This window comes from Lethenteron reissneri, chromosome 7, assembly GCF_015708825.2.
Source record: "Lethenteron reissneri isolate LAM-NWPU_2019-01 chromosome 7, ASM1570882v1, whole genome shotgun sequence".
Taxonomy (NCBI): domain Eukaryota; kingdom Metazoa; phylum Chordata; class Hyperoartia; order Petromyzontiformes; family Petromyzontidae; genus Lethenteron; species Lethenteron reissneri.
Genome location: NC_083785.1, coordinates 11825829 through 11839120, shown reverse-complemented (window position 1 = coordinate 11839120; position 13292 = coordinate 11825829). Strand labels below are relative to the sequence as shown.

The 13292-nt window shown below is 52.0% G+C and overlaps 1 protein-coding gene across 1 annotated transcript; it reads right to left on the bottom strand.

Moving 5' to 3' along the window:
* Positions 1–649: 649 nt before the first annotated feature.
* On the bottom strand, positions 650–9546 carry LOC133357686 (keratin, type II cytoskeletal 8-like). Its single transcript, XM_061575783.1, has 9 exons — positions 8931–9546; positions 7881–8089; positions 6862–6922; positions 5592–5687; positions 5192–5356; positions 4813–4938; positions 3538–3758; positions 2109–2293; positions 650–1172 (listed from the first exon to the last, which is right to left on the bottom strand). The coding sequence occupies exons 1-9, from the start codon at positions 9321–9323 to the stop codon at positions 1162–1164; spliced, it is 1467 nt and encodes a 488-aa protein (XP_061431767.1). The 5' UTR covers positions 9324–9546; the 3' UTR covers positions 650–1161.
* Positions 9547–13292: the final 3746 nt, after the last annotated feature.

Genomic DNA, 13292 nt, shown 5'->3' with positions numbered 1-13292 from the left:
GTATTTGGCTGCTAGAAATTTCCACGCGATAAACCACGTCGTTGAGCTATCATTTGCGGCCAGGTCGTTTCTGAAAAAGAGCTATATAGCCCAGTGGGCCATACCTGGTAAAATAATAATAGTGTAGTGTAGTTTTAAAAATTGTTTAGTTTTTGCCAATTCCTCTATGCTGAGTGGCACAGCTCGCTTTCGAAGACCGGACGATATTGTTTCAGAAACTGTGACGTCGAGGGAGAGGCTGATCTGACCCAATGCTAATTATTTGGCGATGCTTCCACTGTGGTGCACAAGCACACGTTAATCATAATTAAAAACCCGCAACACATTTGTCAATAACACTGGGGCCTTGAAATATAAAAAAAATTGGTGACACTTCGGCCAGTGGCATGCCTTCACATGTCTTCACATGCCACAGAAGATGGGACCGTTGCCTGAAAGTCAGTGTTATTGATGAATGTGTTGAGTCAACATTTTTTGAATACGTTTTCTGAATTTTTCCGTCTCTGAGCTCAGGGCTGAGCTCAGGGCTGTACCGCGATGAGCTGCCACGGGGCGTCCGTGTAATGTCACCAAGCAGGAGTCAATACGCCCTCTCAAATACCGCAGAGAAAACACGCAACTTAGAACGTGTTTTTTTTTTTAAACAAAGATTTTTTTTAATAATCCATGATTGTGCATGGTTAAGCAAGCCATGAAAAAAAAAGTAGAAAATGTTTTGACAAGAAATGGATGGCATTTAGCATTTCTAGCATTGGCAAGGTAGTAGAAAACAAGCTGTCAAACGGTGGGATGTCTGGCCACAGACACAAGTTCGCTGTTCAGATAACTACTCGCGGTGTTAATGATCAGTTACCCGTGTCATATCTCACTTTTTAATTCCCCCAGCGAAAGATGGGGGAGGTGTGGTGGTGGGGGGAGGGGATGACATCACAAGTGAATCTGATGAAGAATAGTCTCTACGACGTTCCACTCTCTAGCATTGTTTCACAAAGCTCCCGCGTGGCATTGGAGCGAAGTGTAAGTTCCCTTAGCAAATAGAAGCGTAAGCGGCACTGTCATGAACATGGTCGAGTGCCCGTGATGTGTGTGGGGGAGCAAAGTCGACGTGATGCGGTCCTTCTTCGCGACTGCCTCTGGGATCTCTTGGCAACCGTGCGGGCTTTAGTAGTGTGCTGTGGAAGACAAAACGAGAGTGATTATTCGGCCCAAAAGACCATTGAGGCATCAGTGCTCATTTCCCGACTCTGACGCCTGCTGTATATTTGGAGTTTGCACGTCTCTCTTTCTCTCTCTCTCTCTCCCCGTAGTCACGTGTGATTTTCTCCGGTTCCTCCGGGGTTTCCCCCTCCACATTTAGAATCAACATTCGTGTTAAGAGTATTTGGCTGCTAGAGATGTCCACGTGATGACGATGAGCCACTTCGTTGAGCTATCATTTGTGATGGCCAGGCCGTGTCTGTAAAAGAGCAACACAGCTCAGCAGCGTGGGCCTCACCTGGTAAAAAAAAAAGTGTCGTAGTTATAGCCCTGCAAGAGCCACCAGTCGTGGTGGAAATTCGGAGTTCCCATCACGGAGGTGAGTTCATCCATGGAACCAATCACCGTTGATGCCCCCAACTTAAGTGGCGTTAATTTTCAGCGAAAGCGCGATTGGGCAAGAGGCACAAATGAGCTGCGTCTTGATCTCCCTCCGGGAGCCACGCTTGTTTTGTGTGTGGGGAGAAAAAGGGAACGGCCTTCAGCCAGCCGTGGATAGATCATGGCTGCTACTGATAAAGAACCGAAGGAAAGTTCCTTGCGGCGCTCCTAAATGATTTATCCCCGTGGCTCGAGCCTAGGATCGGTTCAGATGCCGCTCGGCGCTGACGTGAGCCATGGCCGGGGATCGGCTCTCCGGGTTTGTAGCGTGGTGCACTAACCACCACACCATACCCCCAGAACATCATAAATGCCCTTCCATAAGTGGAGTACTTTCCCCAGCTTGTGATTGGTTAGCTGTTGACAGATGCGTGGAGGTGATAGGGTGGGGGGGGGTAAAGGATGAAGTGAGAAAGGTGGGGAGGGGGGGGGGGGCGCGAGGGGAGTGGAGGGGGGTCTCAGCCACTCACTTGACATCTTGATGGAGCCGCCGGAGCTCATCTGGCTGTAACTTCCACCTCCGCTGTAGCTTACGCTTCCGCTGTGGCTTCCACCTCCGCCGAGGGAGCACATCATGTCGCCCCCGAAGGACGATCCTCCCTGGCTGTGGAGCTGTCCCCCGCTCTGCGTGATGTGCTGGGTGATCACGTTCAGCCTGGTGTGGATGAGAGACAGCTTGGGGTTGACCACCTTCTCCTGTATTTTTCGTCCACTACCACCACCACCACCACCACCCAGGATCGTTTCTATTTTGCTTTGAATAAATCATCTTCTGATGATGATGATGCTGCTGCGTTGGCAGTGGTGCACAAGCACAAATGATAATAATAATAATGAAAGGTCGACACATTCGTCAACAATATTGTGGCCTTAAAAGGAACGAAAATATTTAATAGGCGACGTTTTGGACAGCGGTCCTTGGGAGCAAATTAGTATTTTTGATTGCTCAACGATTAAAATGTGCAAATTATACACAGGTACAGATGTCGAGGTTACGTTTAGGCTCGTGGGCAAACACAAACTATTCACGGCAAGAAACAATACAAACGAGATGGGACAAACCGGGACAAAAAACATATATCTATTCGTGAATGGAATCTACCAACTTCTTGGTTCTTTCGGTAAAGTCACGTACAAGGGAAGTAATACAATAATAAAAATAAAACATAATAAAACAAGTCTCACGACGTTTCGGCCACAATGCAAGCAACCGTCGTGAGAATTGTTTTATTATGTTTTATTTGTATTTTATTACTTCTCTTCTACGTGACTTTACCGAAAGAACCAAGAAGATGAATCCCTGCAGTCACGAAAGCTTTAAATCGAAATGGAATCTACCAACTTGTCACAACAATTCGAACTCGGCAGTGACGGACAGCGCCTCTAGTGGCTCTGGCAGTGGTATGATGCTATTACATCCAACGTGAACATTGAGTCTTACCTGTGCGGTGGATAAAACCAAAAAGTCAATGTTAACCGATGTAGCATTTCTCTCAATAAAATATCGTGTCTTCTGAACTGACATTCCCCAGCAGCATTTGGTTAAGCGGGTCAACTCTGCACTGGATCTGACATTGCCGCTCTCATAAGCACATGAGTGTCAATTTGGCTCAGGCCTCAGATCCGAGGGGGGAGGGGCGGGGGGGGGGGAACTCGGGGACTCAGAAGGGGGTGAAGGGGACCTCACCTGGCATTTTGTGGCCAGGTCGCTTCTGGAAAAGAGCTATATAATTCAGTGGGCCTTAACTGTTAAAAAATATATTATTATCGTTTAGTTAATCTTGCCCGGGTTCTCCAAAACGTTTTTGTGGCCCAGTTTTCAGCGCTTGAAACAGGAAATCTGCTCTGCAGATTGAGGCGGTGTGGCGCGGTGACGCGGTGACGCAGGTGTCCACGCACCTGGACTCCTCTCCCTCCAGCAGCTTGCGGTAGGTGACGATCTCGATGTCCAGAGCCAGCTTGACGTTCATGAGCTCCTGGTACTCGCGCACGTGCCGCGCCATCTCCTGCTTGGCCTTGTGGATCTCCTCCTCCAGTTGGGCGATGGCCGCCTTCGCCTCCCGGATGTCGGCCTCTCCGCGTCCCTCCGCCTCGGCGATGGCCGACTCCAGCTTGGCGCGCTGCGAGGACGGACGGCGCGGTTGGGGGGGGGGGGGGGGGGGACGTGAGACGCGGACCGCCCCGTGGACGTCGCACGTGCAGAGGTTGTGGGGTCGGCACAGTCCGTCCCCCCCTCCATCCAATTTCACCTTCTCCCTAGGTGAGCCCATCTCCCCTCCCCCGGTGCAGAAGTACCGCAGGCACACTCGGTAGCTCCTGCACTGTTGCAGGGCCCTGGCTTTCACTCTGAACTGACTACATTTTCAAATCATGGACGTGTCATTATTCTGTCGGAATGCTTTGTGTTATTTGATGTTTTCACAACGAAGGTTTAAAGCGTTCCTACTTTAGCTTTGTCCATCCATCGATTTGTCTGTCTGTCCATCCACCCCTAATAGAGGGGGCACTATAACTGTCATGAAGATAACCCAATATCGACACAACTGGAGTGTAATGTTGTGTTGCTTGTGACTGAAAACCAGCTACATTGATCAAAGAGCCGTGTCTGGCCACCTCTCCTTTGCTTTATTTAAATGAAAATTTGAGTCACTGTGAGAAGCAGCTGTACTCAGGGGTGACGCAGGGCTTAATTTCAGCGAGGTGTACCTGGGTCAGCAACCCAGACAATTTTTCCACACCCAGGACACCACATCCAGTATACCTCTCGGTATGTATTGAACATCTTTCGCACTGCACGTAGCAAACCGTGCTATTCGGAGTTGAAGGGTAAGGACAACAAACTCAACACAAAAGTCAGTTCTGAAGAAATTAGTTTTCAATCTTAGATTTAAAAGTGCATAGCTCCAGTGGCTTCCTCATATCGGACGGAAGAGCGTTCCAGACGGCTGCAGGAGCGCATCTAAAAGCACGCGATGCAGTGACCACCGTCTTTGTCCGATGGCCAGCCAAAAGCCGCTGTGAGGATGACCGGAGTTCGCGTGAAATGTCTGTGGCTTCCGTGAGCAGTCGACCGGATTCGAGCCCTGCCTCTTGGCGGCGCCTGCTCAGTTCGTCGGCGCTGGAGCCGCCCGTCGGCATGCTCCCCCCGTCCCCCCACCCACGCCCTCCCCTCACCTGCTTCTTGAGGGCCTCCATCTCGGCGCGGAAGCGCTGCATCTGGCGGTTGAGCTCAGTGATCTCGGTCTTGGTCATGCGCAGCTCCTCGTCGTTCCTCCCGCTGTCCGAGTGCAGGCTCTGGAACTGTTGGCACACGACGGCGGGAGAGACGCTCGCTAAAGCCGCCCAACGGCAACAACAACGGATCGGTGCCGGTAGCGCAGGGGGCAAAATAATTCTGGTGGGTGACATTTTGTCGCAATGGGGCAAGGGAGGCAGGGGGAGAGAGGGAGAGATGGACACGGACAGATAGGCGGACAGAGAGAGACGCAGAGAGACAGGAGGGTGGAGAGAGACGAGTAACGACGCTGCTCCGCCGGTAGGCACGCCGCCTCACCTTGTCCTGGTAGAAGGCGTCCGCCTCGGCCCGGCTCCGCGCCGCGATGGTCTCGTACTGGTGACGCACGTCGGCGATGATGCCGTCAATGTCCAGGTTGCGGCTGTTGTCGATCTCCACCAGCACGTTGGTGTGCTTGATCTGGGCCTCCAGCTCGCTGAGCTCCTGCAGAAGGGCCGCGCTGTGTCAGCGTACTGTGGTGTGGAGGAAGGTGACGTCAACACGTGAAGTCTGGCTGTGAAGATGGATTATGGGCTGAGCCGATCCCCAACTGGGATTTGAACTCGAAACCTTCCGATTGTGGCCACTGGGCCTGCCTCACATACGGGGGGCTCTATTCTACAACAGTGAGGAGGAGAAGATTTCCCGCCCCCGATGTTGTGACCGAGGGTGAGCCCACCTGGGTGAAGATACTCCTCAGGAAGTTGATTTCGTCCACGAGGCCTTGTAGGCGAGTCTCAAGCTCCACCTTGGAGAGGTACGCCCCGTCAACATCCTGTGGTGGGAGAGAGCAAGAGATGGCGTGGGTTAGCGGTGTTGCCGCACCTCTGATTTAGGCAGTGAGAGAGCGATGGCACGGGTTAGCGGTGCAGCTTCCTCTCTGATGTTGGGGCTGTCCCCATCAGTGAATTGCTCGCGGTGGGGTCAGGGGTCAGATAAAAGGAGTCCTGTTGTACCATAATTATATTATGGGTGCTACGGTGGCAAGATGTTAACTAGCTGGCCTGGTTTGTAGGAGGTCTTGGGTTCTATCCCGACTCCTGTATATTTGGAGTTTGCATGTTCTCCCTGTGGTCACGTGAATCTCTTTTTTTATGTCCACATTTAGAAACATGCGAATATAATATTTGGTTGCTATATATTTTCACACGATGAGCGATGATTTGTGGCCAGGTCGCTTCTAAAAAAATTGCTACATAGGTTAGTGGGCCTTACCTGGTAATATAAAAAAAGTTTAGTTCGTTATTGGATTTATGCATCTACTGGTCAGCGACTCGACAATGAGCCCACTGTTTGTGCAGTGCTCTGTATTTAAAGAAAAAAACTGAACACATTCGTCAATATCATTCGTGCGCATAGCCTTAGAAGGTAAATATATAACAGGCGACGTTTCTGGTAATGGCCGTACTTAGTTTGTGTGCTTTGAAGAAGGGCCACTGCTGCTATTTCTGCCTATTTCTACATATACAAATGATCTAATTCTTTTCGGGCTGCTGTGTTCATGACAAATGTGTCGCAGTTGTCTCTTGTTTTGTTATGAGTGCTCATGCACCACCGCCACTGGCCGACACAGCAGCAGCTGCACCAAATAAATTATTAAAAGGTTCCGTGGTCAGCAAAATTGGCACGTACGTTGCCTTTGTTGATGGAAGAAAGAAAAAAACGCCGACACCGTAATATTTTTTTATCCGAAAATGTGTTGGCGTCTCCTATCCGCATCTGGACATCTCGGGCTGGGTGGGGGTTGGGTGGGTTTTGGGTGGGGGTGGTTTCTGGACATTTACGGTGACGAGAGCCACCCGTGGGGTTCCTGCAAGTGCCGCGGGACTGCGCGAGCGCCACGACCCCAGCGAGTTCTCGTTTTGCACGGCAAAAACAACAATAAACCACCCCCCCCCACCCCTCGCGATCATCGCGCAGGGCGGAAGAATTCCGCGACGCTTTCCCACCTTCTTGACGACCACGAACTCGCCCTCGGCCGCGTTGCGGTTGTTGATCTCTGCCTCGTATCTGCAAGCAAAAAGAACAGTTTGAATTATCGTTACATATATTTTGTTGGTTTAGATGTATCAAAAATAATAAATGAACTCGGAACGCTTCTATAGACGTTGCCGCGTTATAACGGTTACCATCGGTCCTCGGTTCAATCTCCTGGCGCGGCGGCTGACACAACACGGGGAAAAGTTTCTGAAATCCAACCCCCCCCCCCACCGCCGCTCCCTTGCCACCGCCTCCGTCCAACCAGCATTATGAATGCGTACACCATAGTTCGGTTGCACGGCAGGTGGTGGGTGGTGGGGTGAACTGTGGGTACCGTTAGTAGCCAACCGTGCTAATCGGAGGTGCGGGGGAAGGACAGCAAACTACACACGAAGATCAGCTCTCAAGAAATGAGTTTTCAATCTCAGTGATTTCAAAGTTGTCTGGACCGTGTTGGAAGAGTGGGTTTAATATACCCTCGAGAGGGGCTGCGTGGAGACCCTTCTGGTCGAGGCTTCTTCCACTAGAAGTGATGTGGGGCAAGCAGTTGCAGGGCTGCCCCTTTACCTTCCACTTCCCAGCATTCCATGAGCCATAATCGACTCGTTCGCTTCAATAGACCAGAGTATTGCATTACAGCGAATGAAAAGCAAAGTGATTTCCTGCTCAAATGAGCATTCGAGCAGGCTAGAGCTCGTATCCAGTTTGCAGCCCTGAGCCAGCGGTGCAAATTTCAAATTCCCACGTCGGAGGAGAGTTCATCCACAGGGCAACCACTGCCGAAATCTCCACAACGTGCTACTCATTTTATCGACTCAGGAGGGGGGGAGGCGAGGGTGAGCGGGGAGCGTGGTCGGTTAGAGTCAATTCCATACCAGGATTTGAACTCGCAGCCGATTGCGAGCTGCTTGCCCCCACCGCTGATGCACCACAAAAAAACCCCCACACGGCTGCGAATGTTGAATGAGAGGCGGATGCAGCCACCTACTTGGCCCTGAAGTCCTCCACGACGGCCTGCATCTGGCCCAGGTTTCCGTTCAGCTGGCCCTTGTCGTGGCCCAGACCGTCGAGCTGCCGCCGCAGCCCGTTGATGTAGGCCTCGAACATCTCGTCGATGCTGGAGCCGGTCGTGGTCTTCTCCTGCAGCGCGTACCACTGCGCCTCCAGCACCTTGTTCTGCTGCTCCAGGAAGCGCACCTGAAACGACGAGAATGCGAAGGAAGAGGCAAAGTGGGCTCAAGAATGGGGGGGGGGGGGGGGGTGATTGGCTCGAGCGGGGACAGACCGCTGCCGTGCCCCGCAGGGCGACTGGAGAGAGTTTCCCGAGCTGGAGTTTCGTAGGTTCCACGTGCACCTGGAACATTCTGCGCTTGTTAACAGCGAGTGGCCGTCCATTGAGAAGCTAACGCAAAAGAGCCCCGGTTTTTACTTTGACCTGGGCAGTGTTACTCTGAATTGAACCAGTTTGTTGGCATGAAAGCCAATTTCGAAATCGTTTATGACATCGCGGAGGCTTAAACTTGCTTAAAGATGAGTGCATTTATCATAATGGTACCTTCAGTAAACATTAAAGCCGTTGATCGAATCCCAGCAATTGTGAGGATTGTATTGGCATTCGTTTAGCTACCCCACCTGATGTTGTGCCACATCACAAAATGAAAACCTGGGCACAAATCAAAAATCTTTGTTTCCTAGCGTTCACTTACAGCCCATTAGATTCTATGCACAGGCCAGCAACGGTGAGCAAACTTAAGCAATAAAAACAGCTAGGTATACGGTATTCCAGTGTGAGTCGAGAGATGAACAACTAATGCCAAATTCGCGTGAGATTCGGGGTCTGGATCGCAAAAACGAACCGCATTGAATGTGGTGAGCTCTCTCGTGATCCAAAGCGGTTGCGGGCATTCGTCACATTGAGCCTATAAGAGGGCGTCGAAGTTGTCAACCAAATGGGCAACGTCGCCCCCACCACCCACGTCACAAAGTGAAAAAGGCGCGGGCGCGCGCGTGAGCGCTTGCACGTGTGGCTCGTGCCTACCTTGTCGATGAAGTTGGCGAAGCGGTCGTTGAGGTGCTTGATGGCCTCCTTCTCCTGGGTGCGGGTGGGCAGCACTGAGCGGTCGATGTCCACGGGGGCCGCGCAGGCCATCGCCGCGGCCGACATCGCCGCCCCCACTCCACCCCCGTAGCCGCCGCTGCCGTAGCTGCCGTAGCCGAAGCTGGAGGCGGCCGAGCCGGCCCGGTACGACGAGCCGCTGAGCCCCGTGCTGCGGCGGCTGAACGCGGAGCTGCCCCCCGAGCCGAAGCGGCTGCCCCCCATGCCGCCGCCGAACGAGCGGCTGCTGAAGCCGCCGCTGACGACGCGGGGGCCCCCCGCGCTGCTGCGGGTGGACGTCCTCTTGGTGGTCGACACTTTGATGCTGGCGGACATGGCTGCTGCTCGAAGGTAGATTTTTGCCGGGTGCGAAGTACGGGTGGCGGTAGTAGCGGTTGTTGTTGCAGACGGGGCGGAAAAGAAGCAGCTGCTGGGACAGGCGCGTCGGGCTTGCAACAAAGACGAGCGGAGGTGGAGACCTGAGGTTCGGAGCCAGAGAGCCGAGGCTTTTATAGCGACGACGAACAGCCGACCACCCCAGCCCCACCACCAACTCCCTTTTAATTCCCGAAAGAGGCTCCCACCGCTCAATTGGCTGATCCACGTAAGAATTTGGATGATGCACAGGGCTACACCCAAAGGCTTCAGTCACTCGTTCGCCTAAACTGATTGATTAATTGTCATGACACATTCGTGTCATAATTGCAGACCCTCCCCCCCCTTCCCCCGCTCGCGCGATGCCGGGCACACGGGGGGCTATTTTTGAATCCGAACGCGTTTTCTGTTTCGCTCCGGCGAGCTTTCGCACTCCAGTGGCTCTGCGGGTACACTTCTCCGCCACCTCTCACGGGGGGGTGGGGGGGGGGCAGGGGGGGGCGCGGTGGGGAGATGGGGAGGGGGGGACGAACGTGTTGCGACGTTGGGCAATGGAGGAACATTTATCCATTCGTTGCAACGTAAGTGCGTTTTCAGTCGCCCTAATGACACGGGGTGGGGGGGGGGGGGGGGCGGCCGGTGTGAGGGGGAAGGAAGGGAGGAGTGAAAGCAGATGATCGCCCCAGACTGTGAGTAATATCAAGGCGGGTCCGCCGTGTGTGCACCGCGCAGATTAAGGGAGGCTCCGTGCCCGTCTGTGGCCGCCACTCGGGTTTGTGTTCCAGCATGCCTGCACGCCTTGTCGGCAGTGAGATCATCTCCCGCACCGGCTCCCCACTCAAACCTCAAACCTCTCGGCTGTGGTAAAGGAGGTGAAACATAAAACGCCTCGCGTCTAAAAATCACAGCATTTCGCAGGTGGAGCCAGAAAGTTTCACAATGGGAATAACTTTTAATTTGGCCACGGATAGCAGCGGTATGGTGTGTCATGTCTGACACTTGTCCCGGGTGCCCGTGACACCCGCCCCCCTCCCACCTTGCCACTTTCACCAACTTTCACCCAACGGCGTGGTGAAATATGGCCAAACTATCCCGATGGCTGATGCGGTGTGCAGAGGCCCCCATCCATCGACGGACTATGCGAGTGAGGATTACACAAATTCGATTTTGCCCATCCAGATGACATTAATGGGCACCGTTATCATCAGCAGCCATGACCAATCCACGAATTCTATTCTTGCTGTCCTGCCCCCGCACCTCCGATTAGCATGATTGGCCACGTATGGTGCGAAAGAAGTTCAACAAAACATACATACATGACAGAAGCAATATGTTTAGAAGCTAAATGTCGAGGCCTGCTAGCTACTGTTGATGTTCTGATGCGATTGAAGGTTGCACCATCAATGTCAATGCCAGGAGGTGCAATGTTCGGGTGTCGAATGACGTATTTATTCTGGATGTCTGCGTTGTTCCACTTTGTTTAGCCAACTTTCTTGGGTATCTGGGTGGGACTCTAGGCTGGTGACAACAGCGCAATCCCAGGAGGGAGATTGGGACTTGATTCAGTGGTGAGGTTACATTTTTGAGGCCTTGGTTGAGGGGTAGAGCCTGGGCCACAACAATAGGTGTCCCCTCTCCTTTGCCGTTTGCAGGTCTCTGCAGATGTTTGGTGGCAGAATGTTCACCAGAAACAGCGAGCCATGGAATTGGTGTCTGTTTCAGTGTTCTGATTCTGATGCGCATTGCATTATTTAATTGTGCATGTTGGGTTTTTTTTGTACGAGATCCCATACCAGGCTGGAGCGCAGTACTCTGCCACAGAGTAGATCATCAGTGAGAGGGCGGCATTTTCGCAGCACATCATTTAAGGCACCCAAGGTAATTTCTGCAAGTTTCTATAGCACGGCCATTCTTGATTTGGTTTTTTCAGCCATCTGTTTGATGTGGTGCTTGAAGTTCAGATTCTTGTCCATGATGTTTCTTAGATAATTGGCCGTGGGGTCGTAGTACACTGGTCTACCGCACAAGAACACATCAAGGGTGGCATCTGCTGCACGATTGTTCAGGTGGTTTAGGAGGGATGTGGTCCGAGTCTCCAGCGAAGGAAATATGCCTCCAATAACAGTCGATAAGCTTTCAGAGTATTTTGTATCGAGTATTGTTAAATAGTGAGGGTGCGAGTGCCGAGCGAGCCTTGAGGGAGGCTATTGTTCATAATTATCTTGCGGCTGTGTTCACCAGCGATGTGCGCGGCCAATCGACTGCTGGATGAACACGTTGTGGGGAGGTCTCTATTCAGCAATGGTATGAGGTCCATGTCCTTTGCGGGTCGCAGTAGACTTATAGTACGGCAAAGGCAAGTGGTCACCCAACTTAACTGAGCGACGCCATTGAACCCATGTGTACCATCACGAAACCTGCGATGGACCTGCTGCTGGGTGTGAGATCCACTCGGCTTAGCACAGCAGAACGGAGCTGTCTGTCTGCAATCCCCCCCCACCCCCTCCCCCCCCCCCCCCGTGGTCTGGAGCGGTCTCTGCCAACTGAGGCCTTGACAATTTGTGCTTTTCAGACCGCACCCAAAAAACATTTATTTTCTCTTCTGCTCCTCACGTTCAGTTTTGGTTTTGTCAGTGCCGCCCGTGCTTTAGTCTCGCCGAATACGGTGCGCGTAACAAATCTCTTATTATCTATATTGGGGGGGGGGGGGGGGGGGGGTGAATTCCAGGCAGGCGGTTGTGTCGTTGCCGTTAAGTGGCAGAGGGGTCTGGTGACGTGTGATCACTCTGCGTACGGAACCGACGCTGTTGCTGGGGAGGTGGTATTAGCCATTACAAATAAACGTTCTAAAAATGATGTTCCACATCACTGCCACCATCATCGTCGTCATTATCCACATTCAATCGATGCAATAATCTACCGAGCACTTGCACTCGGATGACATCAGAGATCCGCCTCTGTGGTGGGCGCCCCTCTCTGGCACGTTTCCCTCCCCCCATCGTTCGTTTCGACTGTTGGCCGTGTCCCGTTGAGCAATGTCCCTTCGAGCTCCATGTCCCTTCCAGCGCTGTGTCCCTTCGAGTGCGGTCTCACTTCGAGCCGTGCGTCCTGCACAAGCTCGCTTTTGACTATCCCAAGAACGGACTTTGGAATAGGTGGCAAATCCTTTTGCCGTTGCAGCACCTGAGATTCGAAAACAACCTTGTTTTCCTCCCTTGACATCGTGAATCTTCCTTCAAAAAAACATCCTGAAGCATAAGATTAATGCTGGATACAACCACATTTGCCAATTTGATTTGCAACTTTGATCCTTTCCCCTGTATCGATAGTAAAATTTTAATGTGCAATTTTATTTAGGGACTTTTGTGTTGTCTTCCTATGGTCTCGGACTGTTGTTGTTTTGCGGCCTTGCCCAGGCTTGCATTTATTGTTGAAAAATCGGTAGGAAGTGATATACTTTTGGAACTTACACTTGTACACTTTATTTTTACGTACTTATTTTTGGTGACTTCTTGCTTACCTTTACAATACTTTTTGTCTTGCAACTTTCTGACCCACCCCTTCATAGCTCATCAGATTCCTCCAGTCTAAATAAAGATTTCGATTCTGATTATTTTACAACTGGCGGGGGGGGGGGGGCTCAGCGGTAGCACGCTCTGCGATTGTTGCAGACGATTGCCGTTCCAACCCAGCGGCCGCCCTGATTAATTCTGCGCTTCTGTGTAACGACCATAATAATTCACACTGTCTGCTTCGCAGTGGATGTTCAAAAATCCCGTGACGCCGATTGCAAGAGTGGGCCACCGTGTGTCGGCGTCGCGGTCCAATTCGGTCGTGCCTCCGATGAGCTCGGTTGGCTACGTATGGTGTGAAAGAAGTTCAGTGTACGTACATACATAGAATGTTTGGCTACATACCGTATGGAAGAAG

Coding starts and splice junctions, on each gene's coding strand:
- LOC133357686 (XM_061575783.1), bottom strand. CDS start 9,323: ATGTCCGCCAGCATCAAAGTGTCGACCACCAAGAGGACGTCCACCCGC. Junction 5,357..5,591: donor TGAGGAGTATCTTCACCCAG/GTGGGCTCACCC, acceptor GCCCTTCTGCAG/GAGCTCAGCGAGCTGGAGGC. Junction 2,294..3,537: donor CTGGAGGGAGAGGAGTCCAG/GTGCGTGGACAC, acceptor CATCCACACCAG/GCTGAACGTGATCACCCAGC.